Genomic DNA, 12,996 nt, shown 5'->3' on the forward strand with positions numbered 1-12,996 from the left:
ATTTCTATTAACACAAATAACATTAATCACGTTCAACTTCAAAAATATTCTATTGAAAAGCAACTGACATAGTAGAAGATATTGAAACCTTTAATTCAAACATGAATGTTAAAAGTAATCATCTGTTGATCCCGAAGAATACTAAGCAATATAGGCCGGATCCTCTGAACCATTTTTATGGTCTAGAGAATGCTCCCTTTACATGTATTGATAGGGATGCATAGTTCCCACTTATAAAATAGATAAAGACCATGTATCCCCACCAATGCATGGAAAGGGAGCATCCTTTGGGTCGCTAAAAGCGGTCCAGAGGATCTCCTCTCTAAGCAATAGACAACTCATCATTTTGAGAAAAAAATATAAAATATTATTGGTAAAATAACTTAAAAACAACTAAATAGATGTTTAAATAGTCTCTAAATAGATGTTTAAATAGTAAATTTACAAAGATAAAAATAATATAAATTATAAAATAATCAAAAAGATATAAAAACAATACTAAAATTCTTTCAAACTTTTGAAAAAAGTTTTAAATTGGACGGTTATGAATTTTACCTAGTAATTAATTGTAAATCTTTGAACACATTTCGATTTGATATATTATATATCTCATGATTATGATTCAATTCAAGTTAAAAATTATAGTCTATCGAACCTATCAATCTTGCTCTGATTGATTTGGTATTCTAGATTGTAGGACAGTATAATCTTATGATCTAAGATCGTGATTTTTATCAAACATGAATTCTACCCTTCCATTTTTAAATAAGTAGTTGTTATCTTTAATTTAACGCTATATCCGAGTAAGCTTTTCTTAAATAAGCAATTTGTTTATTAGCTAGCTTTAATTTAATAATTCTTACATAGCATCAATGGGTTCCATTTGCCTCCAAACTCCAGTCGTGATAAGCACGCAGCGGCGCAGCGCATCGCATCATGATTCGCACCTTCCCCGCCCTCGCCTCCACTGCCCACTTCGCCCACCTCCCTTCGTCGCCGAGATCCTCGATCCAGCGGCCAGGCCTCTACCTCAACCGCAACCGACCGCCGCAAGATCTGGGCTACTACCCCTGGTGGGATTTCTTATTCAATTCCATTTTTTTTAAGAATTCTATCCCCTTTGTTTTTTTTTTAAAGTTGGTCGGTGTCGAGAGTCGTGGCATTTTGCTTTGTTAATGCGAACGAGTTCGAGTCGGAAATACTTCCGCTCGTCGTCGTCGAGTTGACTTCCCTGGTTGTTGGGATCGAAATCTTTGGTTCTTTTGGTGGATGACAATGGAGAAATCGAGGCGTTTTGTTAAGGTAAGAAACTGGATCAATCCTTGTCTCTTCTTCAAGTTGCATTTAGGAAGAACTTAGGTCGGATTTTTCTTAAATATCTCATCTTTGCGGAGGTTTTACTTGAATTTGGACCTCTAATCAGGGGGTTGTAGTTGATCGGTTTGGAGTTGTACTTGGATCACTTTAGGTTTGCAGAGATTAATGACATAGGTTCTCTGCGTCCACCTGCTAGAGTTCAGTGACTGGTTGATCCTCATGCTTTGGCGATTGCTCTCCATCAGATCTTTTATTTTTGTGATTCTTTAGGTCGTCCGAGTGGTTACTTAGTTTCTCAGATGATTGAGGACTGCAGATTTCCAGGATTATGAAGATAATATGAATGAAATTACTGCTAGAGTCCGATTATTGATGGATTCTTTTCCAAGGTCGTGATCTTTTGGTTCTAGTTGCGGTGATTCTGATTAGACCTGCTTAATAACAAGTTGTTAATGTAACCTTCATGAGTAGTTACTGAAGCAGCAGGGTGTACCCTTTTCATGCATGATTAAGGAAAAGAAATGCAGTGGACAAAGGGATGAACAATTATTCCATTTCATTTACTGGAGCCTTTTGGTATTTGAAAATAATTAACCATAAAGAAACCTTTTAGTGTCATGCCATTTTCTGACATTGGAGGTATTCTTATACACCAAAGAAGTTTCAGTTATGCACTGCAAATTGGATGCCTCGGTTGGATTCTCGCTGTTAGGAACCATTGCCTATTCACGATTAGGCAATTGCTGCTTATTGTTTGTGTTATCCATCAGGTTCAGAAGAAAAGAGAAAAAAAATCCTCAGACCTTCAAGGCCCCTCTTACTCAAGGATCGCATATTTGGTGAAGTTCAGTTGTTTTATCTTAATTGTTATTCAGTTACCTATACATTTTATTCTTGCAGAATGTTTCTACTTCTAGTTCTAAAGAAACATTAAAAGCTAGTCCTTCAAGGAAGCCAATGTCATTGAAGGATATCGATTCAGCTTTCCATGGAGCTGGGCAAAAGTCGTATCCTGATCATGTCACTTTGTTACACCCTTGTTTTTTTAAAAAAAATTGTTGGACTTATGTTGTTTACTGTTGGAATTATTAAGTTAATTACAAGCTCTTGTTAGGATTATCACCCCAACCAAACATAGGTTGAATTTGATAAAGAAGTATTACAGTCACAATTAATAGTTAGAAAAAACTTTTGCATTCACGGATTAGATTCTAACTTTATAACTGTTTTACTTTTTCAATAAAAGACTACCTTCATCGGCACAAGAAAAGGCCCAAATTTGTTTGCCTAGTTTCCAGAGTTCATAGCGTTAAGCATGGTTTGGCATGAATCACAAGCCTACCGCAACAAACTCAGTTTTGACTAATACTCATTAGCTGTCACACTCCTGTTTAATAGATACAGACTTGTTCTATCATGGCTAGACATAAATGAACATGATGATCATGAAAAAAACTCAATATTGGACTCAATAAGGGCTCAGTTATCCTCTTTTGATATTAAAAATATATAAAATAAACAACCTTGAACATTAGTGAGCTTAGCTTATTAACATTTATGACAAAATTCATGAATAGTTCATGAATAAACTTATTAACTTATCTAAAGGTTTATCATGATATTGTTTTTTATAGTTCTTTCCAATATGTAAAGAATTAATAAGAGTGTACGTTTGAAATTATAATTTCAAATTATCTATGTTATGTAAAAAGTAAAATAACATGTTCCATTTTTTGGATCTATGTTTTAACTAAATAACATTCTCTCTAGATGAGCTTGGTAAAAGTTCAAGCTTGACAAGGTTTTACTTTTAATAAACAAGCTTGAACAAGCCCAAGAAGAAAAACAAACAACTTGTGCACAGTTAAGCTCTACCTATCTCATTAATAGCCCTAGTCATGGCATTTTTTAAGTGCTCAAGCTAGGCATGATGAATGGATGTATTAATTGATTGAGGAAAAAACAGATAATGAAACCTTAATCCTTATTATCCTATGAAACCATAACTGTTGAATTAAGAAAAACAATGAAGTTTGTTGATATAAATATTTTTATAAGAATTATATAATTACCATGAGATTTATGTAGGTTCTGTTGTTCCTCATTCTTCTGGTAGTTGCAAATGTATTGTCTTGTGAATTAGGAGGCCCACTGATTGATAAGGAGGGTCAACATTGTATATTGTGATGGAAACAGGTTAAATTTTCCTTAATGACGTGACAGTGGACTAGAGATATGGTGTATTGAAAAGTTATGCCCAGTCCTTTTGCAAAGTTCATCTCATGGGAAGTTTTTCACTGGAGATTCATATGTAATTTTGAAGGTACCTATTCTGCTCCATGGATAGGCTCATGCACTTTACTGTTAATAATTAATATGTATCTTTTTGAGACAGTAATTTGTATATTTCTTATCAAGTGTCCAGTTTAACACTGTAAGTATTTTATGAAGCTTTGTGAAAAGTAATAATACAACTTGACACTTGTACTCTATTGCTTTTTTTTATTTGTTTGAAAAAATCCATTTTGATTCTATATGCTAAACTTATATTAAGTATTACAAATTAATTTCTTTGATCCAGATTGTATATTAAGTTTCCTGTACCAACTTCAGTGCTTGACTTTTTGTTTCCAAGCTTCGTAGTCATGTAAATGATGTGATTCACTTTAACTTTGATATATCACTCAAATGATTCTGGAGAAAGTGCAGTAGCTTTCTGTAATTTACCTTTAGTGGCATATCTTTTGATGAGGATTAAGTTTTTCAATGTCCTTGTTCCCATAAGAAATTTACATGCTCTGGATTTTCTCCTTTAGATAATTGATCAATATTTGTTACTGCATTTTGGTCATGATCATCATTTACAAACTATTTCTTTTCCTATTTGGCTAGACAACTGCCCTTAAAAATGGTTCTCTTCAACATGATATTCACTATTGGCATGGTAAAGATTCTAGCCAGGTCAGTTGGAGGTCACCTTAGACATTTTCTTCACTTTGTTTTTTGTTTGTTTTTTTAAAGAACCTTTTGACGAAGATTGTTCAAGTTTTTCTATATTTCTGTTGCAAATAGGATGAAATTGGCACTGCTTCAATTAAAGCAGTTGAGCTAGATGCAGCCCTGGGAGGACGTGCTGTTCAATATCGTGAAATACAAGGACATGAGACTGATAAATTCCTTTCTTATTTCAAACCATGTATAATACCAGAGGAAGGGAGAGTTTCATCTGGGTTTATGCATATAGAGATCAAAGAACGTGAGCATGGGATGCGGTTATTTGTTTGCAGAGGAAGACATGTTGTCAATGTGAAGGAGGCAAGTTAATCTTCTAGATACATGTTATAGCTTAAGTAATTTAGTTATTCATTTTATTTTGAGTTTGCTGTTTTTTTTTGGTTTGCTTCTTCCTGGGAAAGGAAGGCTTGGGCCCACCCAAATATATTGGTAGAACTGGAAAGAGTATATGTAAGAGAAATGAATTTACTGCTGCAACTGTAACCAGGTTCCTTTTGCTCGCTCATCTCTCAATCATGAAGACATATTCATCCTAGATACTAAGTTGAAGATCTTCCAGTTTAATGGATCCAATACTTCTATTCAAGAAAGGGCTAAGGCTCTGGAAGTTGTGCAATATCTCAAAGACACTTACCATGAAGGGAAGTGTGAGGTGGCAGTTGTTGGTAAGATCTGAACGTGTCTGATGAGATATGTCAACAATAAAAGAGTTGTTCACTAATTCTTTCTCGGCAGAGGATGGGAAATTGATGGCTGATGCTCATGCTGGGGAATTCTGGGGTTATTTTGGAGGTTTTGCTCCCCTCCCCAGGAAGGCAGCTTCTGAGGGTGACAAGAAAGTGTACTCTTTTGTGAAGTTGTTATGGTAAGTTGTTAAAGTGTACTCCATTTTTCTTATACTAGATATATTTGTTGCATTACTTCAAAAGGAATGTGTGGTGTTAATGTTTTCCCAATCGCAAAAATCTTGTGCTCTACACTACAGTGTTGACAAAGGACAAACTTTGCCTGTTGAAGCTGAACCCTTGACAAGGAAATTATTAGACACATACAAGTGTTACTTGTTAGATTGTGGAGGCGCAATATATGTATGGATGGGCCGAAGTACATCCCTTGGACAAAGGAAAGCTGCTAGTGCTGCAGCTGAAGTGAGTCTCTTGTTATTTCTGATTGCTACTCTGCCAATACTTTTTTGGTGAAACTCTCAATTTTTTGCACTATAATTTTTCATAAACAAAAGAACTAAGGTGGTTAGGAAATTAAGTTGGAGAACCGCTGAGGGTCCATGATACATGCTCGTCTTGAAGTTTGAAACTTCATGACTTATTTTGTTCAAGAAAATTTCCTCTTATTGGTTAGGATTTGTTAGCCTGAGCATGTTACATATCCTTCAACCATGTTCTCTGAATGTCCTGTCTTGCTGATGCTGATGATGGACATCGGGAGCAATTTTTATCTTAGCTTGTACTTGTTGAAGCGTTTCTACTGTTAATATGATTGTGTCACACAGGAATTACTGCTTGAACCTCCCAGACCACATGCTCACGTGATTCGTATAATTGAGGGATTTGAGATGGTAACATTTCGATTGAAGTTTGACAAATGGCCCCAGAAAAATGAGGCAGTTGTATCTGAGGAGAGTCGGAGGAAAGTTTCAAGTTAGTAGAAACATAAGATATTGTTTCCTCGTTATTTCATCTACTTGAGAGTGAGCACTTGCAGTCCATGATGAAATTATTGCTTTGCTTTGGCAGCATTTCTTAAGCAACAAGGACTAAGTGTGAAGGGTCCTAAATCATCTCATGCACAAGAACAACCTAAACCATTCATTGATTGCACTGGCAATTTACAGGTGCTGTTAACCTTTTAGCTCAATAAGAGGCATTTGTATTTGTAGGTCATCTTTCTTGTTATATTCTTAATTTATTTCTTTACCCTAATGGACAGGTTTGGCGTGTAAATGGCAAGGACAAGAATCTTCTTTCATCCTCAGACCAGTGTAAATTTTTCAGTGGAGATTGCTACATCTTCCAATATGCATTCCTTGGAGAAGAGAAAGAGGAATATCTTATTGGTGCTTGGCTAGGGAAGAAGAGCATAGAGGTAATCTTGCATAATTTTTTTGAGCTTGTTTACCTATCACTTGGATCAATTATTGTTGTCACGCATGTGGCTCTCAAAGTTAAAGCTCAATCTACTAATTTATGATTTCCTGACAACTCAAGATTTTTTTTTTAATGTCGTGGCATCATTTGTAATATTCTTACCTTAAAAAATTTATCGCGCCGAAGATTCATGCCATCATACTTTGTTTAGTGCCAAATCATCAAAGTGAACAACACTTTTGATAGCTACAAGCCTACAACTGTAATTTGATGCTTGATGGTGTATCTATCAATGTTAGATTTGTGATGATAATAATTGACTCATGGTTTTAAATCTTGTTTCGTATTTTAGGTGGCACAAGTAAATCTTATGCCATTGTGTCGATCATGTATCACGTCATATTGACGTTCAACAAACCTTCGCATGATATACTACGCGTCAAGATGAATTGAAATAATATTTGTTATTTTTTTAGCTTGTGTCCATACAATATAGTGTCAAATGATAAACTTGTAACGCAAAGTTCGAACTTAGGAATATAGCTGTCCTCTTTTGTTTTTCCTTTCATCTTCTTCCCCCTCCAATTTGCAATCGATATCATATGTTGGAACACTGGCATGGTATTGAAATAACACCGAAACTATGGCATCGGTCGAGATTTTAATCTTGAACTGACTATAACTATAATGTTAAGAACAATTAAAAGTCTCTTGGTCCTAAATCAGAGGCTCAAATAGCAAAAAAAACCAATTGGATTTGGGTTCTCTAAGGAATCAATTGATTTTAGAGAACTGAACAACAAATTGAACTGACTATTTCAATATTTGCGTGAAAAATGATCTATTAATGAAAGAATATAAATGTTAACCTTTACATTCTAACATTCACAAACGTTGTTTGTTTGTCTGCCACTGAACAAGCCCTTTCAACTCTCCTATGCAAGTTTATATCTGAATAGACTAATTGGCTGTAGATGAGTTCCCTTATGTCTCACTTTATTTGCATTAGCACTTTGTTGAAAAGTGCCTCAGGTTTTTTTAGTAATCCAAGTCTTCTTCGAATATGGCCATACAAATTCTAAAATGACAAATCTAATTCAGTAGAGTTGAAGGTGTGCAGGTCGGAGGGAGACCAAAGAAAACTCTATTTAAAATAATTAAAATTTATCTAAGAGTTTTGATATAAATAGTGATATATTGCAAGTGTTCAATGAAGGGATTAGATCTATTTGGTTGATTCCAAATAGTTGGAGCGAACACAACTTGTTATTGCTGTAGTTAAAATTTTTGTCCATTTTAAATCTTCTTCTACCATATACTATCCTCATATCTACTTGTTATTAGATCTATTTGGCAGATCCCAAATAGTTGGAGCAAATACAACTTGTTATTGTCGTAGTTAAAATTTTTGTTCATTTTAAATCTCTTTCTACCATATACTATCCTCATATCTACTAGGGTGATATCAAGGAAAATTTCAATTAAGTAAAAGTATACTTGGTATATAACATGTATTTACTATTGAAACACTGAAATTGAATATCCATAGGATACTTGTATTCACTTGTGATGTTCATTGTCTTTTTGATAAAATTTGTCAGGATGCCTTTTTCTGAGTCATCTAGCGTACCCCTGTTCGAGTGTTTGCTTGCCAAAAGGGCTCCCCCTTGATTTGGTAATTGATATTGTTTAATGTCTGGCTGCAGGAGGAGAGAACTGCAGCAATCTCACTTGCTAGCAAAATGGTTGAAAGCATGAAGTCACAGGCTGTTCTGGTAAATTTTAGTTACAACAATGCATCACATAGTTTATACCATAGCAGTTTATTGATACTGAAATTTTCCCAATCATTGTTCCTCAGGCTCGATTTTATGAAGGAAAAGAACCTATACAGTTCTTCTGTATTTTCCAGAGCTTCCAAGTTTTCAAGGTTTGATTCTTGAAGGAAACCATCTATTTGGAATAAATTCTGGGTGTTAAAAATATAATGCTAAAATGTGTAGTTTGGGAAAGTCTAGTTTGCTTTCCTCTAAAACCTGAGAATGTAAATGAATGGATTGGAGGATTTTGACTTAATCTTTTGGGAAAACATTTTCAAGATCTTGTGTTCTTGTGGTGTTCTACTTTGAGGTTAAGAATCTTTGCTTGATCTTTTCCATGTTTCACACTTGATAGGGTGGAGTTAGTTCTGGATATAAGAATTTTCTTAAGGAGAACAACCTGGTAGATGACACATATTCAGAGGAAGGCATTGCGGTTTTCCGTGTACAAGGTTCTGGACCAGAAAACATGCAAGCAATCCAAGTTGATCCTGTAGGTTTTTAGTAAGCAATCTTTTTTGTCATCAACTTTAATGCAACTGTGTGTCAACATACTACTTTATCTAGCACTATTTTATACTATAGATTTTTGCTCGTATCCTTTTTTCTCTTAATCAGGTGGCTTCATCTTTAAATTCATCATATTGTTACATACTGCATTGTGGAAATACTGTTTTTGCATGGTTCGGAAGCTTGACCACTTCAGTGGATCAAGAGCTAGTCGAGAGACAGCTAGATCTGATTAAGGTGCGACAATTTCTTTTTAAAGGCTAAATTAATCTCATATTTAAAATAGAAAGAATTTAGAAGCTAAATTATTATCAACTTACTAAATAAATGACATCCTAAGGTTTAATTGCACAATTCCCCTAGTATAGTCCAAGCTCTATAGTTTCTGACGATTCTCTTGTACTCAACCAAGAATACTTTGGTATATTTTCTTGTTGTCCATTGATTGGTGGCCTTTTTTACAGCCAAATCTGCAGGCAAAAACACAAAAGGAGAGAACAGAAATTGATCAATTTTGGAATTTACTTGGAGGTAAATCTGAATACTCCAGTCAGAAAATTGCAAAAGAACCAGAATATGATCCTCACCTGTTCTTGTGCTCATTCTTTAAGGGTAAGAAGTTGGAGGTCTTGTTACATGTATATGTTTATGTGTGGATGTGTTTCTTCTTGTTTTGTGGATGTTCTAAAGTTCATCTGTTTCTTGTATATATCGCTAACTTATGCTGTATCTATATGGGGGAGTGAAGGAAACCTGAAGGCATGTTTTCCAATGAACTGTATCCTTGCTCTGCAACTTAGACTCATTGAACAGAGTGAAACTGTTGAATATGTTTGCATTGTGGTGGCAGGTGGTGGAGATTTTCAACTTCACTCAAGATGATTTGATGACCGAGGATATGTTCATTCTGGACTGCCATTCTGACATATATGTTTGGGTTGGGCAGCAGCTGGATGCTAAAATCCGGCAGCAAGCTTTAAGCATTGTGGAGGTTGGAAATTGTTTTATTTTTTCAGCAACCTGCATTGTCTCTTATCAGTAAAATTCTGTCTCTTATTGATTGTTTAATTTACCAGACATTCATAGAAAAAGATGTTATTTTGGAAAATCTCTCACGAAAATTACCGGTATATATCATTATGGAAGGATGTGAGCCACCATTCTTCACTCGCCACTTCAACTGGGACTATCCAAAATCAAATGTATGCATTTGTCCTCATAGTTGATTTTCCATGTTTGACCGTGTATTTATCTATTATCTAAACTGTATTGTTTGTGAGCATCCAAGAAGTTAGTGACTGTCTCGACTTCTGTTTGGTTGCAGATGCATGGTAATTCATTTCAAAGGAAGTTGATGCTTGTGAAAGATGGAGTCGTACCAACATCAGATGTAACTTCCCTACTCTAGATAACGACTCCTCTAGCACATCATACAATTAACTCCTTAAACTCATGCTGAAATTATTTTTCATAAAATAAAATTAGTACATTTTGTTTGATTTATTCATTTATCTTGTCAACCTCCAATACTCAAGTACAGAAGATATGATCAATATTAAAACGATTGATTCATATGAGAGGTGTACATTGGTTTTCAGATTGTTCTTATCTGCATTATGTTTCAAATATAACTAATTGCAAGAAAGTTTTCTATCTTGTTTTAAAATAACAGAGCTGTAAAGAATGGACAATATTGTAGAAAAGCAAGTAAAACAGGCTTGTGATCAAGATAACTTACCCCTCAATAATTATGTCAACTCCTACATCAAGAATTTGTTCCCCTTTGTGATATGTATTGCTATTATTTAAGCATATAGCCATTTTTGAAGAACATCCTCATCATATAGATTTACCCCATCTGCTCCATGATATGATGAATCAGTAGATCATTTTAACTTCAGAGTGAAGTTCTTGAGAATATCAAGAAATAGGAATACAAATAAACTCTTGGATGGTTTTCTCCAATTTTTTCTTTTCCTGTCCAGAGTGATCCTAGATTTGCATAACATGTCTGCAAATTACAACATATGGAAACAACACTACTATGATAATAATAAATATTCTCAGCCTTCAATATTTTGGTTCTGAAGAAATTTCTATAAACTTACAATTTTTAATTTCGCTCGTTATCAGAAACCCAAGCGACGGGCACCATCATCCTATGCAGGGCGGTCGCCTGTGCCAGACAAATCCGAGCACTCCTCAAGAAGCATGTCCTTCAGCCCTGAACGCATAAGGGTCAGAGGAAGATCACCCGCATTCAATGCACTTGCTGCCAACTTTGAGAATTCAAATGCTAGGAATCTTTCAACTCCTCCTCCATTAGTCAGAAAACCCTCTCCAAAGCCTGTGCTGCTTGATCCTACAAAATTGGCTCCGAAATCACCAACAATTGCTAACATATCCGCTTCATTTGAACGCCCAAAAGAAGTAATGATACCAAAGTCTATAATACCAAAATCAATAAAAGGTATATGTGACAAGTATTTTCTTTTAGAAAAAATTGAGAGTCCAAAAATGGATTGTGTTTTTTCATAACTGTTCTTTTTCCTGCCTATGCTTACTGCGAAAACAACAAATCAAAACCAGAGGCAAATGGCAAGGGAAACATTACAACAGTGAGCAGCAAAACTGAGATGCCCGTGAAAGATGAAAAGGAAGCCGAAGCTGAAGATGAAGAAGGGGCCATCATTTACCCCTATGAGCGTGTAAAGGCAACTTCTACTGATCCTGTTAAAGATATTGATATCACTAAGAGAGAGGTATGCTGTATTTCATCAGATCATTTTGTTTGGAAATCCTTTTCAGATCTAAACAATCTGCTACTTGATTGCAGGCATACTTATCTGCTAAGGAGTTCAAAGAGAAGTTTGGCATGACAAAGGAAGCTTTCTTCAAGTTGGCCAAATGGAAACAAAACCGACTCAAAGTGGCACTTCAGCTCTTCTGAAACCATACGAGTAGCTTCTGCACTCATCTTTTACTTATCAAACTAAAGAGCTCTGTGGATTTAGACTACTTTTATGTTTTCTATCCTCAGTTCAGATTCAGATTGGTTCTTCCTCGCACTTAGTTCCAATCAAGCCAGAGCGACGCGTGCATTGGGACATCATCCATGCTTGCTTCTGCTCCCAACTAGTTTGTATCTCGTCAACAAAATTTTGGCCAAATATTCTCTGCTTCCTTGTTGCTGCTTTGGTTTCATTACCTTATTCTTTTTTAAGATCACAGATTGTTTGTGAATTGTGAGCCTGCATCTTTTATTTTTATTTTTATTTTCTGTTTGTACCCAGAAATGGTGAGCTCAGGTGTTCCAAATGGTATTAGTATTTGTACATTTGATTTCATGTACAGGTGAGTGTAAAAAAACACAATAACATAGTCATTGGTGAGAAAACCAACTTGCACATTTGTTTGATTTTATCAATAACATTTGTTGTGTGAGTGAATGTTGCTAGGGTTTTCTGTTGCTAGTCCTAGCTTTTATTGTAGGAAAAAAAAGAAGAAATAATTGTTTATGATTCTTGCCCCATCTTAGTTGTTCACTTCCTATCTATAAAAAAAAACCAAATTCTGTAGACTTTTGAATATTCATATCTATAGATATATTTTGACTTTTTTTTTAGTAAATGTAAGACATCAGCCCTAATTAGAGATAAGTAAAATCTCAATTAAATTAAAATAATAAACGAATGAATCAAATTAAAAAATTCAGCTAATTTCATTTTTTTTTTTTAAAATCTTAACTATTTTGGTTTATTCTATTTTTAAAATTTGAATTTAGTTAAATCAATTAAATTGAAGTAGCCTCAAACTCTTATGTATAAAAGAATCTATTGTATGCATTGCAATTTAATTTAGGAGGGAAAACTTGCATGAGTATCTTATTTTTAATTCCAATATAAGTTTTTTATTTTTATTTATTTTGTATGAAATAAGTATTTTCACAAACTTCTTGTGTGCCGTTAATATTTTATTGTTAGAGGAGCATTAACTTAAGACACATGTTTAGCGTTCTTGATAGATTACCTAGGAGTAAGGATGAAATTATGTTGGTGAGTTTCCCTTAAAATTAAATTTTAATATTGCATGAAAGATTTAATACTTGTTCTCCGACTATTAGATTGATGAAGGGTAAATTATATATCATTAAAAAAATAGTACGAATAAATATGTGTCTAAAAATAGCTGTGTCTAAAAATAGCTGATCGTTTCTGATGAAATATCAG

The 12,996-nt window shown here is 34.6% G+C and overlaps 1 protein-coding gene across 3 annotated transcripts; it reads left to right on the forward strand.

Annotated features, from left to right (window-relative positions):
- The first annotated feature begins 873 nt into the window (after positions 1–873).
- On the forward strand, positions 874–12,224 carry LOC122029342 (villin-3-like). 3 transcript variants are annotated; one of them, XM_042588287.1, is made up of 24 exons: positions 874–1,073; positions 2,218–2,324; positions 3,541–3,640; positions 4,210–4,278; positions 4,390–4,632; positions 4,820–4,997; positions 5,068–5,197; positions 5,318–5,480; positions 5,843–5,990; positions 6,087–6,184; positions 6,280–6,435; positions 8,144–8,212; positions 8,299–8,367; positions 8,613–8,750; positions 8,876–9,004; positions 9,232–9,379; positions 9,516–9,526; positions 9,618–9,758; positions 9,844–9,969; positions 10,092–10,157; positions 10,901–11,237; positions 11,357–11,529; positions 11,604–11,727; positions 11,808–12,224. In XM_042588287.1, exons 2-23 carry the CDS (start codon positions 2,275–2,277, stop codon positions 11,715–11,717), a joined length of 2,856 nt encoding a protein of 951 aa, XP_042444221.1. In that variant the 5' UTR covers positions 874–1,073; positions 2,218–2,274; the 3' UTR covers positions 11,718–11,727; positions 11,808–12,224. The 3 variants fall into 3 exon arrangements, with proteins under 3 accessions (XP_042444221.1, XP_042444222.1, XP_042444223.1); XM_042588288.1 differs by having other exon boundaries at positions 11,813–12,224; XM_042588289.1 differs by lacking the exon at positions 874–1,073 and adding an exon at positions 1,143–1,302.
- Positions 12,225–12,996: the final 772 nt, after the last annotated feature.

Source organism: Zingiber officinale, chromosome 10B, assembly GCF_018446385.1.
Source record: "Zingiber officinale cultivar Zhangliang chromosome 10B, Zo_v1.1, whole genome shotgun sequence".
Lineage (NCBI taxonomy): Eukaryota > Viridiplantae > Streptophyta > Magnoliopsida > Zingiberales > Zingiberaceae > Zingiber > Zingiber officinale.

What these genes read in the sequence shown, in the direction of transcription:
- LOC122029342 (XM_042588289.1), top strand. Translation starts at nt 1,270, where the DNA reads ATGACAATGGAGAAATCGAGGCGTTTTGTTAAG. An exon ending in ATTCATATGTAATTTTGAAG is followed by an intron (nt 3,641 to 4,209) that starts GTACCTATTCTG and finishes CTATTTGGCTAG; the next exon opens with ACAACTGCCCTTAAAAATGG. An exon ending in GAGTCGGAGGAAAGTTTCAA is followed by an intron (nt 5,991 to 6,086) that starts GTTAGTAGAAAC and finishes TTGCTTTGGCAG; the next exon opens with CATTTCTTAAGCAACAAGGA.